Source organism: Vespa velutina, chromosome 9 (assembly GCF_912470025.1).
Source record: "Vespa velutina chromosome 9, iVesVel2.1, whole genome shotgun sequence".
NCBI classification, from domain to species: Eukaryota; Metazoa; Arthropoda; class Insecta; order Hymenoptera; family Vespidae; genus Vespa; species Vespa velutina.
This window is the reverse complement of record NC_062196.1, coordinates 8,831,148-8,855,505: the sequence shown is the minus strand read 5'-3', so window position 1 is coordinate 8,855,505 and position 24,358 is coordinate 8,831,148. Positions and strand designations below refer to the sequence as shown.

General features: G+C 45.2%; 2 protein-coding genes across 14 annotated transcripts; one reads left to right on the top strand and one right to left on the bottom strand.

Moving 5' to 3' along the window:
• Positions 1–1,533: 1,533 nt before the first annotated feature.
• On the bottom strand, positions 1,534–22,621 carry LOC124951925. 6 transcript variants are annotated; one of them, XM_047501048.1, is made up of 8 exons: positions 22,488–22,621; positions 7,003–7,181; positions 6,574–6,759; positions 6,149–6,456; positions 5,388–6,031; positions 4,993–5,307; positions 4,792–4,896; positions 1,534–3,220 (listed from the first exon to the last, which is right to left on the bottom strand). In XM_047501048.1, the coding sequence occupies exons 2-8, from the start codon at positions 7,097–7,099 to the stop codon at positions 2,512–2,514; spliced, it is 2,364 nt and encodes a 787-aa protein (XP_047357004.1). In that variant the 5' UTR covers positions 7,100–7,181; positions 22,488–22,621; the 3' UTR covers positions 1,534–2,511. The 6 variants fall into 6 exon arrangements, with proteins under 6 accessions (XP_047357004.1, XP_047356999.1, XP_047356998.1 ...); XM_047501043.1 differs by lacking the exon at positions 22,488–22,621 and adding an exon at positions 10,957–11,258; XM_047501042.1 differs by lacking the exon at positions 22,488–22,621 and adding an exon at positions 10,993–11,258.
• On the top strand, positions 11,332–23,838 carry LOC124951927 (regulator of G-protein signaling 19). 8 transcript variants are annotated; one of them, XM_047501054.1, is made up of 6 exons: positions 11,332–11,702; positions 12,643–12,757; positions 16,839–17,230; positions 17,628–17,636; positions 18,135–18,552; positions 18,714–23,838. In XM_047501054.1, exons 2-6 carry the CDS (start codon positions 12,689–12,691, stop codon positions 18,957–18,959), a joined length of 1,134 nt encoding a protein of 377 aa, XP_047357010.1. In that variant the 5' UTR covers positions 11,332–11,702; positions 12,643–12,688; the 3' UTR covers positions 18,960–23,838. The 8 variants fall into 8 exon arrangements, 7 of the variants coding, with proteins under 7 accessions (XP_047357010.1, XP_047357005.1, XP_047357008.1 ...); XR_007101761.1 differs by lacking the exon at positions 11,332–11,702 and having other exon boundaries at positions 12,108–12,757; positions 18,714–19,905; positions 19,971–23,838; XM_047501056.1 differs by lacking the exon at positions 11,332–11,702 and adding an exon at positions 12,964–15,665 and having other exon boundaries at positions 12,749–12,891.
• The last annotated feature ends 520 nt before the right edge of the window (positions 23,839–24,358 follow it).

The window sequence follows — 24,358 nt, the reverse complement described above, 5'->3', positions numbered from 1 at the left end:
ACGTTTCATCTCTTTCTATCCGCACAGTTTTTTATTATCATCATTTTCCATTATATAATCGTCCCAGGGAGTTGCCATATGGTAACTATATAGAAAATTGCATGCACGTCGATTATGCGTCTTGTCGCGAGAAGAATTTACATCGTAAAACTTGTGCAACGTTCTCTACCCGTCTCTTCCTTCTCCCTCTTTGTCGTTCGCTTCTGTGCGAAGCCTTGACACGGCCGCGTCAAAATGTGTACTACGAGTTTGCACGTAATAACAGAGAGAGAGAGAGAGAGAGAGAGAGAGAGAGCTTTCGTGCTCTATCGAAAGCAGCATCGCTGGCTTGTATATCCGACAAGCGACACACAGTCACGAAGGAGTCACGAGAGAGTCACGAGAGAATAATTTTCATCGCTCGTCCGGGACGAGTCTATTCTCGCGGATCGATCCTTTCTCGACTTAGCACGAATTCAGGAGGACTTCATTTTCGAGACAACCCGAGATACGAGCGAGATGCGAGAGAAGCTCCTTTTCCTCCTTCTCCCTCTCTCCTTGTCCCCTCTAGAGTTTATCGAATCGAGATTGGTTTGTTAAAGTTCACCGATCATTTCCGGAGTAACAGACTGTTGGCCCGTGGAAGGGTCGAAGACCGGAGGCGAACGGTTTCAAATTTCATCCAATTATCGACTGTCGATGCCGCCTCGACGACCAAGCTCTCGCTAACTTCGTACGTCGTAGCCATTTCAGAGGATCGATTCGATCTTCTAGAGAGAAGAAAGATCCTATCTATTCTTTGATACGAACAGAGAAGCAACCATTTTCTATCCATTTTCTTCTTCTTCCTTCCCCTTTGCTTTCTTATTTCTTCGCGTACCTACGCGTATATACGTTCTAACTCCCTGACGCTTGCGCACATTTTTCGTGTTATTTTATTGGGAAACGAGGCACGATTAACTACGTTACATAGTCATAAGACTAACTCGTTAGACGATTTTTTTATGATCATTTTAAAATGATTTTCTTTGGCTAACGAACGAGGTAGCCGATCGTAGCGACGTCTGTAGGCGAATTTCCGTCGATTGTTACCGCTCGAACCTTACCGATGTTCGATACGTCAGATTTTTACCAATCTCTTCAGCGGGTAAGATTCGACTTTGTCGTCGAAGAAATCCAAATTATGATTTAACGGGAGATTCGAATCGACCGAGCTACAATATTTAGCTCTAAACAAAACGCAAAAAATGTTACGAGTCGATAAGTCTATTTAATTAGGAGCCCGATAATCGTCAACGAAGGCTAAATGAAAAATATACGGAATATTTGATCTTTTCAACGATTCCAAGAAAACTTTTGCAGAACGTCAAATCTTGTCGAAAATTTCAATTAGATTATTATTCGATAAGGAGGAAGAAAGGAGAAACCGGATAAGCCAGCAGAGAGGAGAGGAGAGGAGACAAATGCGATATGGAAAATGATAGAAAGAAGGAACGAACGAACGAACGAACGAACGAACGAACGAACGAAAAAAAGACTTAACACAGTGGTACATAAAGTATAATATAGACGTAATGTATTTAATGTAATAACGTAAACAAGATAATGGTTTTGTACAAATGGTTTATATGTATAAAAGTCATTTTCAGCAGCGAGCGCGATATGGAAACGGCACGACGGCTGAAATTTCGATCTATTACGAGTGGGTTCTCGCGAGATTATTCTCCTCGTATATCGAAAGGAGAAAGGGCTCGCCGTTGGGTAAAAAGGAAAGGAGATTACACGATTACAGATGGACGAAGACAAATGCACGAGAACATCGAATGGGCACGAATATAAAACATTAAATCCCACGCTTTCGTATTTGAGCTTTTTCCCAAGCTTTCTCTTTTTTATTTCTTTGCCTTTCAATTTTTTTCTTCTTTTCCTTTTTTTTCTTTTTTTCTTTTTCTCTTTTTTTCTCTTTTTCTCGTTTTCTTTCCTGCCTTCGCAATAGAGATCATATCGTAAATAACCCTACACCACTTTTCAAATTGGATTAATTTTCAATTAACCTTCGTCAACTTAACTTCGCCTTAAGTAGCTATCCTCTCGTTGTCGCCTTTCAAACATTTTATATCGCGATCACCCAATCAAGTATAGATATACGTATTTACAAGCGCCTTTTTTTATCGTTTAACACTGAACCTGTTAATCGCGGGGCTGGACTCGAGTTATAAAGGTTTACATTCTTATCTAAAGAAAAAAAAAGTCCTCCTCCTATTCTTTTTCAATCGACCATCCAAAGTTTCCTAACCTAATTTTATTTTTATTCAATCAAATGTAATCAAGTAGAAATAAATTTCATTCATTAGAAACACGGGCTCACCGATCGAACATTTCCTCCCCGGTAAACAGGCTAAACAGATAAATGCGGTACGTTACCTCGTTGAGATTTGCCCGCTTATTAATACTATTCGAATAATCTTATGAATTAGAAGAAAAGGAATCGATTTCGCAAGTCGTTTCAAAATTCGAAAGATACGCCAAGCGTTATCTGTGGTAGTCGTAGCTCGTATTGGTAAAGAGCGTGGCCTTGAGCGTGATCGATGAGAGAGACGCGTAATGCGAAACCTCCGAGTCGCTGTCCTTTTTCGAGCATTTCCTCCTCTTTTTATCACTTTTCTCACTTCTCTCACTTTTCTCACTTTTATCGTGTCTCCAGAGTCTGTGAAGTGTCAAGGAAGCCTTGGTATGATAAGGCTTGTAAGTCGACGATGTGGACGCGAGCGCATCGTCGGGACACATGCGGCACTTTAGAAGTCTAGGTGCGAGTAACCTTTCGGCCGAGCCTTCGCCAGGATCTTCGGCCGGGCCTCCGTCAGGATCTTCGGCCGGCCCTCCGTCAGGATCTTCGGCCGGGCCTTCGCCAGGATCTTCGGCCGGGCCTTTGCCAGGATCTTCGGCCGGGCCTTTGCCAGGATCTTCGGCCGGGGCTTCGCCAGGATCTTCGGACGGGACTTCGCTAGAATCTTCTAAGCAACTTCCCTTCTCCTTCGGTGGATCGCTCGAAAATATTATCGGTTGCTCTTCGTCTTCAACCTCGCAACCGACAGCCTTCCTCGGTTGTCTCTGCTTCCTGGATCGCCTCTCGCTCGGTTTCTTCTCCTCGCTATACCGCACCTCGCGAAGGCGTTCCAAGTTGATGGAAAACGTGGAATAGCTCTTCTCGTTGTCGGGAAAACTTCGGTGATAGTTGATGCTGCACGTAAAATGACGATTAGACGTTAAGACCGAATCACGATCACGAGAAACGCTTTCGATATCGCTGACGCGACCATATTCGCCGCAGTCCTTGTCCTCCCCGTTGTCGTGCTCGAGTCTTTCGAGGTCGAGAAGACCTCGAGACCTTCGCCTCTCTTCCTCCAACGGATATGCCATAGTCGCTGCAGTTGCAGGTGATTTTACCATCTCGTGGCTGCAACCACCGCGGCACTGTTCCATAAGTTACGTTCGCGTCATTTTTCTATCAATTAATCAGCATCCGTCATACGACGAGATAAAGACACATAAGAAGGGAAAAGTCAGATATAGATAGCGAGCGAGAGAGCGAGTGAGCGAGCGAGCGAGCGATAGAGAGAGAGAGAGAGAGAGAGAGAGAGAGAGAGAGTGTGTGTGTGTGTGTGTGTGTGTGAGAGAGAGAGAGAGAGCGAAAAGGAAGATAAGAAAAATCAAAAGTGAAACATCTAGGAAGGAAACCAACATATTCTACGACATCGAAAGCTGAAAGAAGCGTGCAATTCCGATTAAAGAAAATGTCGCAAAAAAATGACGCGAGAACGTAACATAACATGGAGGACAGGTGATGCTGGAGGTAGAGCGGGTAGCACAACAACGAAGGACGAGTCGTGCGTTCGAATACCATGCGACAGGTCACAAAAAATGAGACATGCACCGACGAAATTTTTCTATATTAATACTTTTTTTTTTATCCCACGTCCCGTATTTTTTGTGACCCATCGTCGATCGTTCAACGATAAACGTAAATCTTAAAATAGAAAATTCAAGAAAAATAGGAAAAATAAATTGCTCATGCATTCGTACGTGCTCTACGACCAATGGCATTAGCAGCCTGTGTGCTAGCCTGCGTACGCGCGTCTATCGTTCGGCCCGACAAGAGAATTTATGTTTATCAAAATTTGTCCTCGAAATAAAGAGAAAAGAGAGAGAGGGAGAGAGAGAGAGAGAGAGAGAGAGAGAGAGAGAAATAGATCGGTAAATGCAGAAAGACAGATAGAGACAGCGAGAGACAAAACGAGATCATTCAAATGAAATAAAACGCGTTAATGCGAGCCCGAGCTTTATCAACTATGCACATATTTATTGACAGCATAAAAGGACGAAATGTCAATTAGCGTGACATCGGAACGTCGGAATTTTAATCGATCGTAAATAGGTCGAAAGCCGTTCCAACACCCCCTTCCTATTGCTCGACACAATATTCGCGTACGTAGCGTACGTTATTCGTTGAAAGGTAATCGTTCATCGTTCATATCGGCACGATAAAATCCGCGTGAACGTATTTGCGTACGCGCGAGGCTGTTCGTGAGATTAGTTTGTTAAAAAGAAAAGAAAGGGGGAAAAAAAAAAAAAAAAAAAAAAAAAAAAAGAAAAAAGAAAAGAAACAGAAAAAAACAAAAAAAACAAAAAGAAAATATAAAGAAAAAAAACCGGGATTAGAGGAGCAAATACCGAAAATACCGGAAAATAAAGAAACTCTATAACGAAAGCGAATAGAATGAGTAGCAAAACTCGACACCGCTATCGGCTTACCCGAGTATAGTGGTCGGTGGTATTACGGTGGTGGCAGGTGTGATCGCCGGCGCCGGTGCGGGGAAAACCGGTGGACCAGGTGGCGGTCGTCCTCCAGCAGCGGGACTGTAAATTAACGGAGGATCGTCGATAATTAAGCTTTACGTTCGTTACGATTCTATAGCGCATGAAAATAAACGCGTGAAAGAGAAAATATCTTACTGAATGGGCTGTTGCTGACGATTGGTAGGCGGTGGCGCGGCTTGTGCCGTCGAGCTCGTAGCCGGTGCGTTGGCGCTGCTAACGCGATGCACGTGCAATTGATGCATCTGCAACTGCGCGGCGTCTTCACCGAGGAAGGAACATCTCGAGCACTGTCTTCTGTTGTGTACCTTGAGCACGTGCGTCGAGAGACGCTCGGCACGTGCCGCTTTGTACTCGCAAAGCATGCAAGCGAACGGCTTCAAGTGCGTATTCAGATGACGCTTTAGGCACCAATTATCGACTCCGCTCCACGAACAATAGCTACAGGTATACCTATGCAACTCGTATAATTATCTCGTTCGTACAAACTGGTTCGTAGGCGATAGCTAGGTACGTAAATATCTCTACGTTACCTTCTTTCTTGGGCTCCTTTCGAACCTCCCTTCAAATGACTTTTGCTGTTGCAGCCGCCATTTTGTACTCTTCTACCCGTCCCACAGTTGTTTCCATCCGGTTGCATAATACCTGGCGCCGGCATAGTCGTTGCTTGATATATGCCTGTCGTACCCGCGGTCGTACCAGATCCAGGATTAGGCTGCAATTGATAACTTTTGTTGCCATTGTAATTGGACGAATACGTAGCGTGTTGCTGCTGTTGTTGTTGTTGTTGCTGTTGTTGCTGCTGCTGCTGCTGCTGCTGCTGCTGTTGTTGCTGTTGTTGCTGCTGCTGCTGCTGCTGTTGATTAGCATTATTACCGGTAGGCGTTGCATTCGAGTCCTGTTGCAATGGCTTGGGAGCGGTCGTTCCGGCCGGTCTTCTTATTCTGGACAATTCGTAGCCGTGCTCACGGTGCATACGGAGAAAGTGTTTCTTCACGTGATCGGCACGATTGAACGGTTTGTAGCAAATGTAACAATGGAAGGGTTTTTCCTCACGATGAATATTTTCGTGACGCGTGTATAGGTCCCGTCTATCGGTACCGTAGGGGCAATACGGACAAGTATATCTTTTGCTGCTGGCCGATGTCGTAGCCGAAGTCGGCATCGTTGCTGAGTTCTACAATGAAAATCGGTAAAAAGATAGATAAATAGAGTAGCGCGCTGAAAAAAAAAAAAAGAAAAAAAAAAAAAAAGTAAAATGTAAAGAAAGAAATAGTGTAGTCAGGCGATTTACCTGATGTAGGTGTTGCGGCGCTGGGGCGGACGGTAATTCTTGCAAAAGAAAGGTCGAGGTCATCGGTAATAAAGCGGCAGGTACGGTCTGCGTTTCCTGAGTCCTCCGGGAAGGTGGCGCAGCCGTTTCCGCGCGTTCCCTCAATCTTTCCAAATAGGATACGACTTCTTCGGCCTTGAGCTCCGTCTGCATATAATCCTTACGAGGCGAATGGTGTCTGTTTCTGCTGTCGTCGGCAAGAATCCTCGACGAGTGTAGCTCCATAAAATGTTCAGCGACCTCTCGTGGTCCACCTCCCATAACGTCGCCTATTTTTACACGAAATTTACTACGAGAAAAACTTTAATACGACCGACGTAGATTTTCGTCGACCGTATTATAATACGTGTGTCGTACAATATACGTTGAGGGAGCAACGAACGTACCGCACTCGTAGCATCTCCATGTTGCCTTGCCGGCGTGATAAGCGGCTATTCGGCTGCCATCGGTGCCTTTAAGAGGTTCTTCCTCGCAAGTCCAATTACCTTCGTCGCTTCCGTCCGTACCATTTCCGGTGTCCTCGTCGTTCTTGTACGATACGGAGGTCTCGAATTCGTTTTGCACGCTCGAAGCTACAATACAGCCAAACAATGTGAAAACAATGACAAATGGAATTAAAAGACGACCGTAAAAGGAAGAAAACGAATATATGGGAACACGATATTTGGTCATCGTATTTGCTTCTAGAGATAATAATATAAAATCGATTTTATATATTGACCAAATACATAGATAATATAAGAAAAGAGAGATATAGAGAGGGAGAAAAAAATTTTAAATCGTTCTCTATATGAACTTAGTCGATAAATTTATACTTCTGTGATCCGGATCCTCTCCGTAAAGCTTCCGAGTAATTTCCTTGAACATATCCTCGTAGCAGTCCAACCTGCTAACAGTACCGCTACCCTCCATCTTTGAAGTCCTCAGTGGTCGGCCACTATTCCTGGAACAATAATCCTTCCCTCGCGATGGTCGTTATACAGGGGCCTCCTACCTGCATACAAAGTCGTCTTTGTAAACTCTGACAAACGGGGAAAGTCCAAAATGCACGAGACATTCTCTCTTTGTTGGTTATTAACGTTAGAAAACCCGATTCTCTTATAAATAGTGACACATGCAAGGAGAAAGATGAAACGCAATCGTGGTTGGAAAATTAAAGGGCGATCGGCCATGCTAGCCATTCTCTCTTTGTTTAGGTTCTTTACGTAGAAATAAAAAGCAATGCTTTATGCGTACTGTTCGCGTCGTAGTTGTCGTCGTGATCGGAAAAGCAAAAAAGGACAGGAACTATGTCATCGTTGCCCTTCTCGAACGGCCGACTTCGGAGGGTACGATTAACGAGCTGTCACACTTTTTATCCATGCCTCGGAAAGAAGCGCGCTTTCCATCAGTTCGAAAGCTCGAAACGGCACTTTTGCGAGATTACGTTTCATCTCGTGACGGCGGCTGTTTCTTTAAATCGGCTTTTCTCGCGAACTCGTCAAGTAGAGGAAAGAGGAAACAAATTATCTCTACTAGGTAACACGCTTGGTACGTCCGTAATATCGTTTCTTCTAGACAAGCACGAAAGTAACATTAAGAAATGATCTTGGGAAATAAAAGAATGTAAGAAGATGGAAAAACAAAACTATCCTTACAGACTCGAGAATAGTAAAGGCCGGAGGGATGGGGCGGAGAGGCCGGGCTAAAATCTCCTACCGCGTAAAATATTATCGAAAGGACGAGCCTGCGAAAGTGTCTTATTATCTTTACAGGTAGTACCGTAAAACCTTAACGGTACGGCAAAGACCCGCTGTAAATAATTTCGACAAAAAGGGTCCCCCATCCTTAATTTCTCCATTATTTTTTCAATATTACTTTACGAAAGAGAAAGTGTTCGGTTCTATGGAAAGTTACGAAAAACATCTTATTTATGCTTACTCTCGAAAAAGAAAAGGAGAAAAAGGAAATATGAGAGAGAGAAAAACTTTTCGATGGTTTCTCGACGTCGAACGTTTCAAAAGCGAAAGGGGTTGGAATTTTTCAAGCGAGTTTAGACGAAGGGGAATCGGCTCGTATCCTCTAATTCTCACGCGGCTGCCTTCAATTCTCTCTCTTTCTGTCTGTCGGGGGCGTGTTTCGGAACGGCTGGGAAGGTCGACGAGGCGTTGCGCGCGCGCGCGCGCGCGCACCCGTACTCCCGACCACACGGCCGAACATGTTGGGGACTTGGAACCGCGAATTCTCTCTCTCTCTCTCTCGGTAGAGAAGAAAGGCGCTAACGACTTCTCTTCTAGCGGCTTCCCGAACTATAGTGGGATTAGAGTCGAAGTAGTTAGACGAAGTATATACGAGGTCGCAACCACCATTTCAGCCACCGCACACCGTCGTCTATAGCTTCTATACGATTACGACGACTATGTAGTGTTTTCGAAGGAAGGCAAATATGAAAGCGAGAAGAAAGATAGTTGAAGCGTAAAGCAAATCGATCAGCTATTTACTACTAGAGGGACAAATTTCTTTGTTTCGAGAGCAGAAAAAGAAAGAAAAGAAAAAATGGAGAGAAAAGAATATTCATCGAGCATCCCTCGGCATTGATATCTCGTAGCTCGAGAAAGCAAGTATTTAAATATACATACTTACGTAAGCCACGGAAGGGAAGTAAACCTATCAAAAAGAAGTCTCGTAAGATCGATCGTACGGATCGAAGAGGGTAGTTCGGAAGGAAGTCGGACGATCTCGTAGAAAAGAGAGAGGGTGGTTAAGTGCACCGGTGCGTGCGCCGTGTACTCTAGAGAAGCTCGAGGAGGGACCTCGCTAGTATTGATCGTGCTCGAGGAAAAAGGAGGGGAAGTAGGAGAAAGAGAAGCTCTCCCTGGCATAAGTCCCACTTTCTCTCGTACGTAGGTACGAGTAAGTTGTACGCGCTTGCGCGTAATGACAAGAGTAGGGGCAAAGGAGGGTACGCAAAACGGTAGGTAGAGAAGAACCGAGAAAGGACAAGGGCTGAGTTCTCTTCCCCTACTTTTGCTAGAGAAATAAATCAATATTCCCCTACGACGTCGAGCCCGTGGAAACGACAGATGTTTCGCTGAATTGCCCAGGAAGAGAAAGGGGAAAGGAAGACTGAAGAGTTTTGTCCCGTTAGTCGAATGAGAGCCACTGCTGGAAGGAAAACGGTCGACGATGAGAGAGGAACTCTGGCCGAGGGAGTTGCGTGGGGAGAGTGGAAGAGAAAGGCAAAGTGGGGAAGAGGGAGGGAGGGGGGAAGGGTAGGGGGAGGGGGAGTGGGAGGGGGGGGGAGAGAGAGAGAGAGAGAGAGAGAGAAAGACGCACGCGCGCGCGCGCGCGCAGTACGCCATTCAAATTCATCCGGAAATTATTGCCGGCTAGGCCAAGGACGGTAGAGAGCAGGTCTCCCTCTCGTCTCGCTCTCCATCGAGGAAGAGAGAGAGAGAGAGGCGCGCGCGCATACACACATACACACACGCACAAGCGCACGCACACATAGACACGCGCGCACACACATGGATGCACGCCTATGAGGGAGAGAGAGAGAGAGAGAGAGAGAGAGAGAGAGAGAGAGAGAGAGGAACTCTCGTGAAAGAGAAGAGTGAAACGTGTAGGAGGATTCTCTGGTCGGTCGGTCGGTCGGTCGATCGGTCGGTCGGTCGGTCGGTCGGTTGGTCGGTCGGTTGGTCGGTCGGTCGGTCGGTCGGTCGGTCGGTCGGTCGGTCGGTCGGTCGGTCGGTCGTTCTGTCGATCGGTCGATCTGGCGTCGGCCGCTAGCGTCGGCCACTAGCGTTGACGACGCACGCACGAACGAAAAGGAGGCGCTCTCGGCGCCGTTGTCTTGCTCGCGATTCCAAATAGAACGGCAAAAGTTGTCCGGAATCGTGCGTTTTTGAAATCGTTTTCGTATTTTTCGACGTTATATATGTCGCCGTCTCGTCCGAGTTCTCTCATCATCGCGTCCAAGTTATCGAGATATACGCGATAAGCGCGCTACGACGATCGTCCCTCTCCTTTTCATCCTCTCTCTCTCTCTCTCTCTCTCTTTCTTTCTTTCTCTCTCTCTCTCTCTCTCTCTCTCCTTGTCGAGATATATACAGAGCTCACGATATATGGACGGGCCCAGAGGCGCGCGCGCGTACTCTGCGACGCGCCGTCGCCAAGAACGGAACGCGCATCATCGACGCGAATCCTCTTCCTTTCAACGCGACCTATCGAGAATCAAGATTTCTTCCTTCTCGCGAGCGAAAACAACACGCGAAGCAAGCACACCGATGGGAAAACACAAGGAAAGACACTCTACACGACACTCCTCGACAACGCGTTGCGACAGCACGACACACGGACGAATATGACGCGACCATCTTCTCTTTCTTTCTTTCTTTCTTTCTCACTTTATCCATTTATCTCTGCGTGACCACGCGGAACTACGAATAATACCCGTAACTCTTCTTCTTCGTTGTTTTTTCTTCTGTTTTTTTTCCTCTACTCCTTCTTCTTTTTCTTCTTCTTCTTATTATTCTTCTTCTTCTTCTTCTTCTTTTTCTTCTTCTTCTTCTTCTTCTTCTGCTTCTTCTTCTTCCTCCTCCGTCTCCCGTCTCAAGGAAAAGTAACAGAGTGCGCGCAATCCAGAGATATATACAGAAAGAAAAAGAGAGAGAGAGAGAGAAAGAGAGAGAGAGAGAGAGAGAGAGAGAGAGAGAGAGAGAGAGTTGAAGAAAGCAAGAGAGAAAAAGCGGCAAGAGAGATGCTCGTTACACTCGATCGCGCGTACTCACGTTTACGTCGAAGAACTTGGAAAGGAAGACACAAACCTGGGATGGAAATGGTTGTTGGAGAAAACGTTATGCTGAGTTCGGTTGCAGGTTGTTTCCTCGACGGCAGCCGGGTGGCGAGTGGGTGGGCAGGCGGGGTGGCAGGCGGACAGAAGTGGGTGGCTCCGGGTGGCTTGGGAGCTCGAGCGCCGTGTGGGTGGTGGGAGTGGGGTGAGGGAACCCAATACCACCCTTCTCGCCCATTCAATCCTGCAGTATTAGGGGGAGCAGCCGAGCCTGTTCCTCCTCCTCCCCCTCGCCCTCCCCCTCTTCCTCCTCCTCCTTCCCGTCCCTTCCCTTCCCACTCCCTTCCCCTCCATCACTAGTGCCACCTCCTCCTCCTCCGACACTCCCCACCCCCACCCTCCCACCTCCACCCAGCCAGGCTACGTCCAACGACGAAGACGACGATGACGACGGATGGACGACGAAGAAGGCTCTTTGTGCGTGAGTGCGAGCGCGTAGGTGTGTACTCGCGCACACGCTCCTTTTCCCACTCCTCTGACCCCCTTCCTCTGCGTCCCTTCTCGCTCTTTCTCTCTCCCACTGCTTCCAGCATACGCTCGCCCATCCGTCCATCCGTTCGCACGTGTTCGGTGTAGCGGCAGCAGCAGCAGCAGCAGCAACAGCAGCAGCAACAGCAGCAGCAACAGCAACAGCAACACTGGCAATGACGACTGCCTGGCAACTCAGGGGCAGATTTTATACGGGTAAAGGGCTGTTACGAGGGACAAGGACGAAGGAAGGAGTTTTTCCTAGACTTTCTAATGCCTATGGGACAAAGGCCTTTTCAACGGTTCTCTTGAAAATCGTATAGTCCGTTAAAAGAAACTTCCTTCTTTTCGTATCGAAAGAAAAGCGAGCTTCGAAGGAGATGAATATCAAATGTCTTTCTTTTCGTTTCTTCGATATTCGCCCGTAATCGTTCCGTAAAGATCTTTCGCAACAAAATGCCAAAGCGTTTTATCGTAAAAAAAGACGCTTCTTTAATCGATTCTAGCGTTCTATTATTTCTTTTTTTTCTTTCCTTCTTTTTATTCAAATTATCTTACCTTACGTTTGATCAAATATCCGTCGTAATAGCGTATTAATTAGCGATACGCGGTTTTATAAAAGCATTTTATTTAACGATGTAACTGTTTTATCGATCGTTCTTACGGTCGGTAATATCGGCTCGTTCCCTTTGTCGGTAAGCTTGCTTTGTCGGTAAGTTGATACACGCCTCGTCGATAGTTTCGACTCGATTTCTTCCATCGATAAAAGTAGAACCCTTCTATTATCCATTTATTTTTTAAAGCGCGATCGACGAGTATTATAATATATACATACGCTGTCTTAAAATACATACGCGATGAGTAAAAAGATACGTATGAAAACGTATGTGAATTTGTACGTATTTGAAACTAGAAAGGCACGAAATTTTTCGAATATTTTCAAACGTGAACAGATCCACCGTATAGAATTACTTACGCGAGCGACGTACGATAATAAATAAGATCTGGCTAATAATAAAACATCGATTATGTCGGTGTCAGATATTTATTTTACATCAAAGAGCAAAAAGTTCGATCAAATCGGAATCAGTTTTTCGTTGCGTAAACGAAAGAAACGTAAGTATTCATATTCTTACGGAATTTTCTTCATTTTCAGTTGGTTAAAGCGGCTACGAGATAAAAGTAGACGAAAGAAAAAGAAAATGAGGAAGAAGAAAAAGATAATAAATAAAAAAAGATGTCTCTCGATCGCGAGGAGGGTCCGCTTTTACGTAAGTATGTGTTAAACGAAGATCGATTAACATCTCCCCATCGAATATAAGCGATGTGCGACGGAACAACATGCTCGGTTAGCGTTACGTTGCCACAGAGAACGGTTTACGAGGATGAACATGGACGTCAGTTGGTACGTCACATCGCGCGAGATGCGCGTGGTTGGCCGTCATCGTGCAAATAGGATCATTCTTCTTGCTTCCAGGTTCTTGACGTTTCTCGCCTATAGTCGCAAACGAGAGGAAAAAGCATTCGTCTCCGGAGAATGCAATTTTTTCTCTCATCGTAGGATCTATGGGAAATATTAATGAATACGACTCTACAACGGTAGGATGAACCTATTAGGATCTTTCTCTTTTTAAAGTATTATGAAAAGCGCGATGATAAGAGCTCCCGAGGTCATTCGCATTCACGACCGCTCGTGGAAGAAGCGGAGTGCGAGGGAGACGCGTGTTACGATCGGCGTCGGCGTCGGCCTCGGCGTCGGCGTCGTTGCCTTTCACCCGTGAGGGAGAGAGAGGCGAAGCGCAGTGGTGGTCGTAGCGTCGCGTAAGCGCGTGACCGCCATATTGCCCGAACTCTCTCTCTCTCTCTTTTAGATACGAAGAGAGCTCGACGTCGAGGAGGAGGACTACGACGACGACGACGACGACGACGACGACGACGACGACGACGACGACGACGACGACGACGACGACGACGACAACGACAACGACAACAGCGACGGCGACGGCGACGGCGACGACGACGACGACGACGACGACGACGACGACCACGACAGGGACGAAGACCTGGACTTCTCGAGTCAATGTAATATCCGATCTATCTCGATGCCCTCGTCAAGAGTTTACCTATGTGAACAGAGTGAAACGTGCTGGAAGAAAGAAGAAAAGCAGAAAATATCAATAAATATGCTGCAAAAGAACAAGATATAAAGTAGAAAGGCCGAATCATTGTATTTTTCGTGCCTTCTTCATTCTTCAAATTTATCAGCATCGACCATTTGGATATTGACGAAAAAATAAAAGAAAAGCGCATAGGACTGGCTAAAGATGAATTCCTGGCGCGAGGATGCGTAGCTGCGTGGATTACCTATTCGACGAAAAATAAGAAAAAGTAATAGTCGAATTTCGTGAAGAAAAAGTGGTGAAAAATCAAGAATTTTCGTTATTCAGGAGAGATAACTCTTGGAATCCTCTTTCTTGCGTTCTACAGCGTGACAGTGCCGCGAGCTCCTCTCTCCCTCTGGTCTCGACCTCTGCCAATCAATAACCGACAGACCGACTTGCTCGACGTCGCTCTACTATTCTCTTTCTTTCTCTTTCCTATCTTTTACACGTACCTCTCTCTCTCTCTCTCCCCCCCCCTTTCCACAAGCCACACGCATGTTTTCCTTCGCTCCTTTAGGCAAACGATACGCGTGGAAATAAAGAAGACGGTGCTTGCAAAACAGTAAAACTAACTACAGTTTGCAGAAGAAAACACGGAACAGCGGAAGGAAGTAGCGACGACGAAGAGGAGAGAGAGACAGAGAGAGAGAGAGAGAGAGAGAGAGAGAGAGAGAGAGAGAGAGAGAGAGTACGAGGGAGGAAGATAGAAAGAGAAAAGTGGTGTCGCGATAGGCCTAGCGCCTGGTCGTTCGCGCCAGCGCCCTGAGCGCCTCTTTCTACGACCACGGAAAACCTATTTTTACTCTGTTAACGGAACGGAGAACTCGAGAAAGAGAGAGAAAGAAAGAAAGTGTGAGAAAGAGAGAGAGAGAGAGAGAAAGAGAGAGAGAGAGAGAGAGAGAGAGAGAGAGAGAAAACGAAGCACACGGTGTGCTTTGCCACCCACGCTCACCTACCACGAAAAGAAGAGACCACTAGGCGGCACGATCCGTCGCTCTGACAGAGGCCGACGGCACCGCCATCGGCGACTCCCTGAACGCCTGGCCGCGCCTATCGGACACGTAAACGTGTCGCGCGAAATCTTTCTTCCGGCTGCTGCATCAACGTGATATCTTTTAATCGGCACCCTTCTTCGTGTTCCATTTTAGTGTCTTTGTGATATCACATATATACTTTCTTTCGACTTGAGGTGATAGAACGCTCTCTCTCTCTCTCTCTCTCTCTCTCCCTCCCTCTCTCTCTCTCTCTCTCCTTCTCTCTCTCTCTCTCTCTCTCTCTCTCCATCTCTCTTTTTCTCCCTCTCTCACTCTATTTCACTATACCTCTCTCTCCTTTTTCTCCTCAAATATCTATCTCCGAAGAAGGGGAGTGGAGAGTAAAGATTCAGGTCCACGATGGAAGATAACGAAGAGATTCAAAATCGCGACGAGTCCGTTCGCGAGGTATACCATTGAAGAAAGAAATTTCTCTTTCTGAAGGGAAAAGAGAAGAGAAGAAGAGAATAAGAAAGAATCATGATCGGTGTATGTGTCAATTTGTTGTTGTTGTTGTTGTTTTCGATGGTAGCAATGGTGGACCTGTATCGAGCCTGAACAAGACAACGGACGCGTGTTGCTCTTCCGGTATCCGCGTGAGAAAGCTCATCAACCCCTCTCTTCGTATCGTACGAGAAAAGAAGAGAGAGCTGCGATCGTCGTTGCCATCGCCAAGAGCATGCGGGCTTCGGGCGAGGCCCCACGACGAGCAGCCGGCCTGGCCGGTGGACCAGGATAAGGGATACCTTGACGGAACGTTACTCCGCTTATCGCTACGAGAGTCAGTTCACCATCGCCTACGCTTTCTTTCTCTCTCTCTCTCTCTCTCTCTCTCTCTCTCTCTCCTCTCTCTCTCTCTCTCTCTCTCTCTCTCTCTCTGCCCCTTAAAAGCACCTGCGCACTCGTCGCCCTACATCCTTTAGGATCTTAAGGACGCGGGAAGCGAGCTGGTCTCGCTCTCGCTCGCATGGAAAATGATAGAGGTGAGAGATTCGATGGTCGACGAGCGTCGACCCTTTTATTATCTTACCTCGATATTTTATTTTCTAAAGCGTAGGCAATTCTTGGAAAATCCATTGTAAAACGTAAAAAGTATTGTAAGGAAGTTACTTCGTCGAATCTTCGTTGACGAAGGCGTGTCTCTTGGTAAACTCGTAGAAGCGACTTTCACGCGTGCTCTCGTTATCGCGCGAGAGCGGCTTAAAACGGATCTACGATATACGATGAAGCGTAAAAATAAAACACACGTACATGCGTTTTATGTACGTGAGCTTGTAAGAGGCTACCTCTTCTGATCGTTTTTCCTTCAAGCTCTTTTGTTTTTACGCCGTTCGAACTGGCGCGCACGCGTCCGATACGTGTGGAGCTTTCGATGTTCCACGAATTCTCCCAATGAACCGAATAGCAACCTTTTACTATCGTAATCATAATCATTTTCATTTCCTCGTAGCACGTGCGATCCCTCGAAAGCGGATATATCAGGAGATCGGTCAATGAAATTCAAATGCGATAATGCAAACGGTAGACGATCCGCGCGCGATAGCTTTGAAAATACGAGATAATCAATAGGCGCGCCTGAGTCTACCGCTATGACAATCCTATTCGAACTAATTGCGAGCCCTTTGAGTATTTACGTGTCCAATTATCGTACGGTCAACTGCTTTCAATTAGACCTTCCTGCATCGTTTCTTCTCGTGGCGTTGGTTTTTTCGAGCACGCGAGGAAAAGAAAAGTATATATAAAAAGAAGAAGAGCGGAATCATTTCAATTTTCCATCGATTACGATCCAAGCGCGTGCACGATAGCGTACAGTTGACCGGAGTCGAGAATCGTTTTTCTAAAGCCTAGACTCAACGACGAACGAATCCTGAGCACGTAAACGCTTCGCTAAAGATTCGGTCCTATCGAAAATCGAAACTTACCGAAAATAGAATAATCTATAAATTAACGAAACAATGCATCGAGGGTGACATCGAGATATTTGCCGCTTGATTCTAACATTATCTGACTTTGTACAGCATATATCTATTCAAAATGTTATAATTAATTTCGATTATTCGTAATTCGAATGAAAAAACGGAATAAAAGGGGGAGAAAAAAAGAAACAAAAGGAATAATTCGTCGAACGTAAGCCGATAACTTATAAATGTCCTCAGATGTCGAGTGCCGGCACAATGGGAATTGGCGTTAGCCATGGAACAGGAGGAAACGACGGTGTAACGAGCAGTTGTCGTCTTCGAGCTCAAAGTCAGAACCAGGCATCGTCCTCGCAACACGGCAACCCACAGCAGTCGTCTCAGCAATCGTCTCAGCAGTCGTCTCAGCAATCGTCTCAGCACCATCACCACCAACAACAACAACAACAACAACCACCACCACCGTCGCAGCAATCGCAACAGCAGCAGCAGCAACAACAACAACAGCAGCAACAACAACAGCAAACGCCGACGTCGCAGCAGGCGCAACAACGTCAGGGAAATAGGTTCATAGGCCGCTCGAAAAAGGACAACTGTTGCCTCTGCTGGTGCTGTTGCTGTAGTTGCTCGTGGTATTATCGTTTCTTTCTATTTCCTCGTTTCCTTTGGGCTCGATCGATACGTCAACTGCGCGCAAGCCGTGCCCGTCCACTTCCTTAGACGTCCGTTCGATAGAACGAAAATCAAATACAATGAAATAACGTCTATTATTCGTACGAACGTAATTTCGTTGTGCCGTAAAGATCGAATCCGATCGCTCATCAACGATGGGTACAAATACTTACGAACGAGCGGAGACACGGTATACATACTATACACCTATATGCATTTTGCATTTCTCATCGTATCGTCGCTTTGTCACTCTCCCGTATCGTTTGTTCATTGTGCTCTCGAAGATAACCATGACCTATTTAGTAGCGAACGACGCTTTATCCACGTTTCTCTTTCTCTGTTTCATGCCGCACGCAGGAACAAATGGTAAGCAAAAGTCGATCGGTGTCTCCTCGTTTACTTACTTATACCAACACACGTCGTATATGATGCACTCGACAATAGAGCGGGCCGCTGTAACGCGATGGATCCGTAGGTTTAGAAAGATACAGAAGAGAGAGGGAGAGAGAGAGAGAGAGAGAGAGAGAGAGAGAGAGAGAGAGAGAGAGAGAGAGAAGGGTCGCGGTATCGATGAAAATCAATGATGCGACGTTAAACGGATATGACGTCAGGGTAGTCATCTGGGGTACGCTAAAGAATGTTTACCGTTTACGCGAGTCTCTATTCGTCCGTCGACAAAGCTAACGCGCTTCTTTAGGCTTCTTTTATTATCGTTATAAACATCTCAACGTACGAGACTCGCGAAATAATCGCCAAGATAAAATATTATCTTTTGTAATTTTCCTTCGGGAGGAGAATGTTGAGACACTTTTTCTTAACGATTCGATCTCTGATAACGACTAACAACGTGCCCGATGACAACAGTTTGGCGGCAGTCGGCGGAAATACGGTTGGTGCTGGCGGAGGAACTGGCGATCAGAGTAAGAAGAAGGGCAACGTTGGTATCGGCGGTGAACACGTGGGTGGCCTCGGTGGTGATCACGGTGGCTTTACCGCGGGCAACGGACTGGACGGACTCGACGGTCTCGATGGTCTCGACGCTTCTACGGAGTGCTGTAATTTCGAGGAGGTCAGATCTTGGGGCTCGTCTTTCGACAAGCTCATGAGAAACGCGGCAGGTCGCAAGCTTTTTCGAGAATTCCTTCGTAGCGAGTACAGCGAAGAGAACATAGCATTTTGGCTCGCTTGCGAGCAACTCAAACGCGAGAACAATCCGGAGAAGATCGAGGAGAAGGCTCGATTCATTTACGAGGATTACATATCCATACTCTCGCCGAAAGAAGTGAGTTGATTTTAATATTCATTTAAATCCCCTTGCCTTTTTTTCTCTCTCTTTCTCTCTCTTTCTCTCTCTTTCTCTCTCTCTCTCTCTCTCTCTCTCACTCTCTCTCTTTCTCTTTCTTTCTCTTTCTCTCTAAATGCTCCTTTGAATCCTTGAAACAGGTGAGTCTGGACTCGCGAGTACGCGAGATCGTTAATCGCAACATGGTGGAACCAACGCCGCATACCTTTGACGAAGCCCAATTGCAAATCTACACGCTGATGCACCGGGACTCGTATCCCCGATTCGTCAACAGCGAGATTTATCGACGAGTAGCGAAATTGAACAGCGGGCCACCGAGTCCTACGAGTGGTTCCGAACAAGACCACGTCGGTGGAAAGTCGAAAGGCAAGAAAGGAACGACGTAATCGCGATCACGGCCGATCAACCGATTGGACGTCGTACTCTTACCCAAAAGCGGAGATATCAGCGAGATCGCAGTCTTCTCTTCCTTCGGCTTCTTCCAAAGAGCTAAACGAAGATGAAAGCAATTCGATCGGAAATAAAGAAGGAGGGAGGCGAGGGGAGGGGGAGAGGGAGTGAGAGATAAAGAGAGGCCGTGTCGAATCGTGTCTAAGAGAGCTTTTCGGAGCCATCCTTCTTCGGTGGCCATATGTTAAGAAAGAAAAAAAAAAAAAAACAAAACAGAAGGCGATGCGAAGGACAATTGCGAAAACACGATCGCGAATTAACGAACGAAGAGCCGTACGATCTTTTTTTTTGCTCTTTCGCTCCTCGAGGATACGCGAGAATACGAAGATTAGCTCTCTCTCTCTCTCTCTCTCTCTCTCTCTCTCTCTTTCTCTTTCTCTTTCTCTTTCTCTCTCTCTCTCTTTCTCTCTCTCTATCTCTCTCTGTCTCTCTCTGTCTCTCTGTCTCTCTCTCTCTCTCTCTCTCTTTCTCTCTCTCTCTCTTTCTCTCTCTCTCTCTTCTTGCGTCTCCTACTCTTTCGCGGACGATGGGCGCACGTTGACACTGCCTTGGAAACAATGCGCAATTACGATATATGTATAGATGGATACATGTGTCGTTGGTGCCAAAAGCGACCGAAAGAGTACCGCTCGTCGAGACGTGATAACGCGATTTTGGTATTTACCAAGTTACGTCGAAGGAAACGCTTGAAATTCTCGATTTGTTTGCGGGGATGGCATCGTCGAACGACGACGTCATCCTTTCAATAGCACTCTCCTATTTAATTACCAGTAGAGTACAGGATGAAATTGATGGAATCGAGGATGGAAAAACTGGAAAAAGATACGAGAGGAAGGAGAGGCAGAAAAGAGGGAAAAGTAAAAAGCAGAAAATAATAACGAGGTGAGGATATAGAAGAAAAAATAAATTCTTTTCGCGCTATCGATGCAATTTCGACTTTATTCTAGTCTACTTTGCGAGAAGAAGAAGGATCCATTTTCACGATGGATACCAGGCTATTGCCCACGAGATACCGATCGAAGCGGAAACTTGTCATCCATTACCAAAAAAAAATTCTAATCATTTTCGTCTAAGAATCGTCATGCGCGTAGAGATACGAAAACGTACAAGAGTTCATTCGAGATCTTGGGATTAAAAGAAGAAGGAAAAGAGGAAGAAGAAAGGCCTAAAACGGGACAAAATTCTCTGGATGTCCGCTGGAATCGATGTTTCAGACCCGATCGATCGCGATGCGCGCTCTTATTCGCGGTCCGACGAAAGGAACGAGGATGCAAAGGGCCGAATAATTATATAAAAATACGCACGATTCAATCAAGATTTTATGCGACTTTATATACCTATAGTATACATACATGTGCGTGCGCGTTTATACATATATCTCTGCGGGGTGTCTCATTTGAATTTATTCGCGCAAACATCATTGGAATTATTATCAAAAGATTCAATATACGCGACGGACGGAGTAAAATGAGACATTTTGTACATGTATATATATATCGTGATTACGCGTGCAATCATGTTTCATCGTTCGCAAAACAATTCTTTTCTTAGAGACGATTTCTTTAAATCGGGCTGTTCACGAGCCAGCGCACCAATCGTAACTTTTTAATTAGCTTCCTTTCGCGAAAAAAAACGTCCATTTTCTATGGAAAGGGAGTAATCGGCGAGTCTACTCTTACGTGCTTTTTCTAACGATAATTTTTCTATCAAGCTTACCGAAAGAAGCTCCGTTATACGATTCGTCTACGTTACGACGCTTCGTATCATTCCGTTTTTATGACGAGAACAAAGTGAACGGCTAGATTTAATGGCATCGTTTCTAATGGAAAAGAAAGACAGACGCTCTCTAGTCGTAACGTGCGCTTCCACGCGCATAGATATATAGACGCATACACACGTACCTACATACTTCATACCTACCCACTTAGTTCTACCTACGTAAATGCGTAAATCCATAGAAAGGAAGGAAGGAAGGAAGGAAACGTCGTCTGTCGTACGAAATCGATGAGAAATAAGAGAGAGAGAGAGAGAGAGAGAGAGAGAGAGAATGAAGAAGGCGCGTAGCCAAGCACACGCGCGCCTCTCACAGTCAGTCACAGTGTTTGACTACTGCCCTGTAGATAATATCGTAGATAGGTACAATGATTATACGATAAACGAGAAGAATGAATTATTATATAAACGTGTACGCACAAGTTCAAGGTACGCAGGGTGCGAATCAGGGGATGCATGCGAAAAATCTTTGTAATTATCGATATACAAAGATTTGTACATTCATAAGTATATATGTATCTATTCGAAACGAAAAATAGTCCGATACGAATTTTCTCGTAAAAAAAAGGGAAAGTAAGAGAAGGTGAAAAGGCTCAAAGATATCCATCGTTTGTTCCCATCTTCCTTTCCTTGGTGCTCGTCTATGTGCTCCTCAAGGTGCTCCTCAAGGTGCTCGTTAAAAAAGGAAATTGAGATACGCGAAGATGCGCTTACGAGAAGAAGAAATAGATATATTTATGCTTGGTCGATATCGAAAGGGAAAAGATACGTATTTACTTTTCGAAAATCTTGCGTAATTTTTTTTCTTTACGATGTATACCGTAGCAAACGAGTCTTTCCCGTTACAGGATCAGTTTTCCTCAACGCATGTAGTTGGTCGAACGTATCGCGTAATGAACGAACGGACGAACGAACGAACGAACGAACAAACGAACGAACGAACGAACGAACGAACGAACGAACGAACGAACGAACGAACGAACGAACGAACGAGTGTTTCAAAGAGGGAAAGAGCGAAACATTTTTACCCCACCTTCGTCTTCTCGCTAATAAACGCACAAATTTTCTCAACCCTCGTTCCTTTGCTTCTTTTTTCTCCGCGCGGTCTTTTCGAGAGAGAGAGAGAGAGAGAGAGAGAGAGAGAGAGAGAGAGAGAGAGAAGAGCGTTTGCGAATTGCTCTCGATAGACTCACAGCCACTCCCTTCCTCAGGTCCGCGTTCGTTCTTAATAAATATGCACGTCGTGGTGTATCGAAAAATATCGCTAGTTACATTTTCTACGAGAGGTAGCTGCAAAGATCTGCGACGGTACCTAATCTTCTTCTCCTTCTTCCGTATATACTTCTCCATTTCCTTATTCCTCGATGTATATTCCAACGTTTCGACGCGAACCACTTCTGGGACCATTGTTCTACATAATACATAGAAACATACAAGGACGCGCGATATTATCGGAATTGAAAAATAAATCTAAGATGACGATGACGAAGAAAGTCGCGCGTTAATGGGTCGTCGTTACGTTAAGCAGCAATAACGTTCGCGAAGCAAATCAAAAGGTTTTGCAAGGCGAAAGGATATTTGAAAATTCCCCATTTCTTTTTTTTGTTCGTGCTAATCTGTCACATTGTCACATTATGTACGTTTGAAATAAAACTTTTCGAATATCGTGTTTTCAAGTGGCCAGATCTTACCAACTCATTCGCCTCTTCTTGCTTTCTTTCTTTCCCTCTGTCGTTCGTTTGCTCGTCGAATTTGCAGCTACCTGTCATAATTGTATGTATGTAGGTACATACGTTCATCGTACTTAACACTTAAATCGAATGGTCGAAGAAAAGAAAAGTAGCTCCGAAATCGCACGTCAACGTCCTTAGTCTCGTAATTTCATCGTGTCGTCTTAAGGACTCTGACTATAAATCCTTCAGCCTTTTCCACGATTATCGTATAATTAAGACTTTATATCGCACGATCATCATTCATCGTTCGATTTCGGACAACGTGTCGCAAGCAGACGAGTTTGCAAGCATCAAACTTTATATGCGTACCAATTCGTCGAGGCATTAAAAAGACGTCCTTAAAACACGCGGTCACACAGATGGTAATCACACGCGCGCACAACACATACACATATATGCGCGCGCGTCACCGACTCGCGTATCATAAGGTTCATCCGCACTTGTACAACATAGTATTCCTTGATATTGTATATACGCGTACACATACACACAGAGCGTTCGATCGCGTCTATTACATCGAACACTCGGTATATCTCTTTAGTGTACAACTAACGTAACCCTGCGTCATTGGTGTTGGCGGTATACGGGTATACGTGGGACCGTTTGAAAAAAAAACAAAAACAAAACAAAAATTAAACGAAAGAAAGCGGCCACGCAATTTTCAAAGTGAGAATAGTATAAAAATAAAAGCCAAAGAAAATATGAAATACTTAAAAGTGAAAAGATGCAAAAAATCAGCATTGCTTTACCGATTAGATATGTCTCGAGGGTTGGATTTACGTAATTGTTCCAAATAAATTGACAAAGAGAGAGTATTCCATTAGAGAGAGAGAGAGAGAGGGGAGGGAGAGCGGAGAGGTGAGAAGGAGGGAGGGAAATATTATCGATCGTGGAGCGAAACGCGCGAGATGATTCACAGTACGAACGAGTCGGTCGTTCGAGGACGCGTTGCCTCGTGATATTCCTTGTCGGGCATCTTTTCGTTTTTTATTCGTCTCGAACGTTCCACCGTCGATTCTCAACCCTTCGCAGCTTGCTCTCTCTCTCTCTCTCTCTCTCTCTCTCTCTTTTTGATCATGAAAACGCTATCTGCTACTTATAAAATAATAGCATTTTTACATCAGTACCTGGTAGAAACATTGGGATTCGATGGAATCTCGTACCGAAGGTACGCAGCAACTTGAAAAGAACAAAAATCCAACAACTCGATCGCGCATACACCTATGACAGTATGAAAATGAACAACGCATTTATATATAAAACATTGTAAAGGCACAAAAATTTTATCATTAAAGGCGCTTCGACTCGATTTCTTCGTCGATTTGTCTCTTTACTCACGATTTTTTTCTTCTTTTTTTTTTTTTTTTCCTTTTAAACAGCAATTTCACCGCTTTCTTTCGAAAGAAATTATCTTACTAGGATAAAACGAAGAGGCACGCTAGGTGAAAGATGGCGCAACCTGTAAATTTCGGTGAAACGGTCGCAGGGTAAAGTATATATTTACGGTCGTTCGTATTTCTACCATCAGAGAGCATTCGATCGATTTCCAACTCGAAAGTAAGTATTGCGAAGGCACCTTGATAACTTTTCCTTTCGCGATAATAAAATTATAAGGATTTTTGGAGACATCGTCCTTTTTTCAAATTCCAAAAGTTTCGTAAACGCGCGATTAATTCCGACGTCGAAATGTCCTATTTTCCTTCCTAATTTTTCCACGAAAAACGTTATATATCTATCGATAAAATATTTTCATGTTTCCGAAGTATACCTGTAATAATACACGTTGGGACTTTACAGATCATTTTACCGACCGAGTTGCCTAGTTCCTT

Bases quoted from the DNA above. Each gene is read 5' to 3' on its own strand.
- LOC124951927 (XM_047501049.1), top strand. From the start codon at position 12,515: ATGTCGGTGTCAGATATTTATTTTACATCAAAGAGCAAAAAGTTCGAT. The intron at 12,758-16,838 runs GTAAGTATGTGT...AAATGTCCTCAG, and splicing joins CGAGGAGGGTCCGCTTTTAC to ATGTCGAGTGCCGGCACAAT. The intron at 18,553-18,713 runs GTGAGTTGATTT...TCCTTGAAACAG, and splicing joins CCATACTCTCGCCGAAAGAA to GTGAGTCTGGACTCGCGAGT.
- LOC124951925 (XM_047501048.1), bottom strand. From the start codon at position 7,099: ATGGAGGGTAGCGGTACTGTTAGCAGGTTGGACTGCTACGAGGATATG. The intron at 4,897-4,992 runs GTAAGATATTTT...GTTAATTTACAG, and splicing joins CGTCAGCAACAGCCCATTCA to TCCCGCTGCTGGAGGACGAC. The intron at 3,221-4,791 runs GTAAGCCGATAG...TTTTACGTGCAG, and splicing joins CCACCGACCACTATACTCGG to CATCAACTATCACCGAAGTT.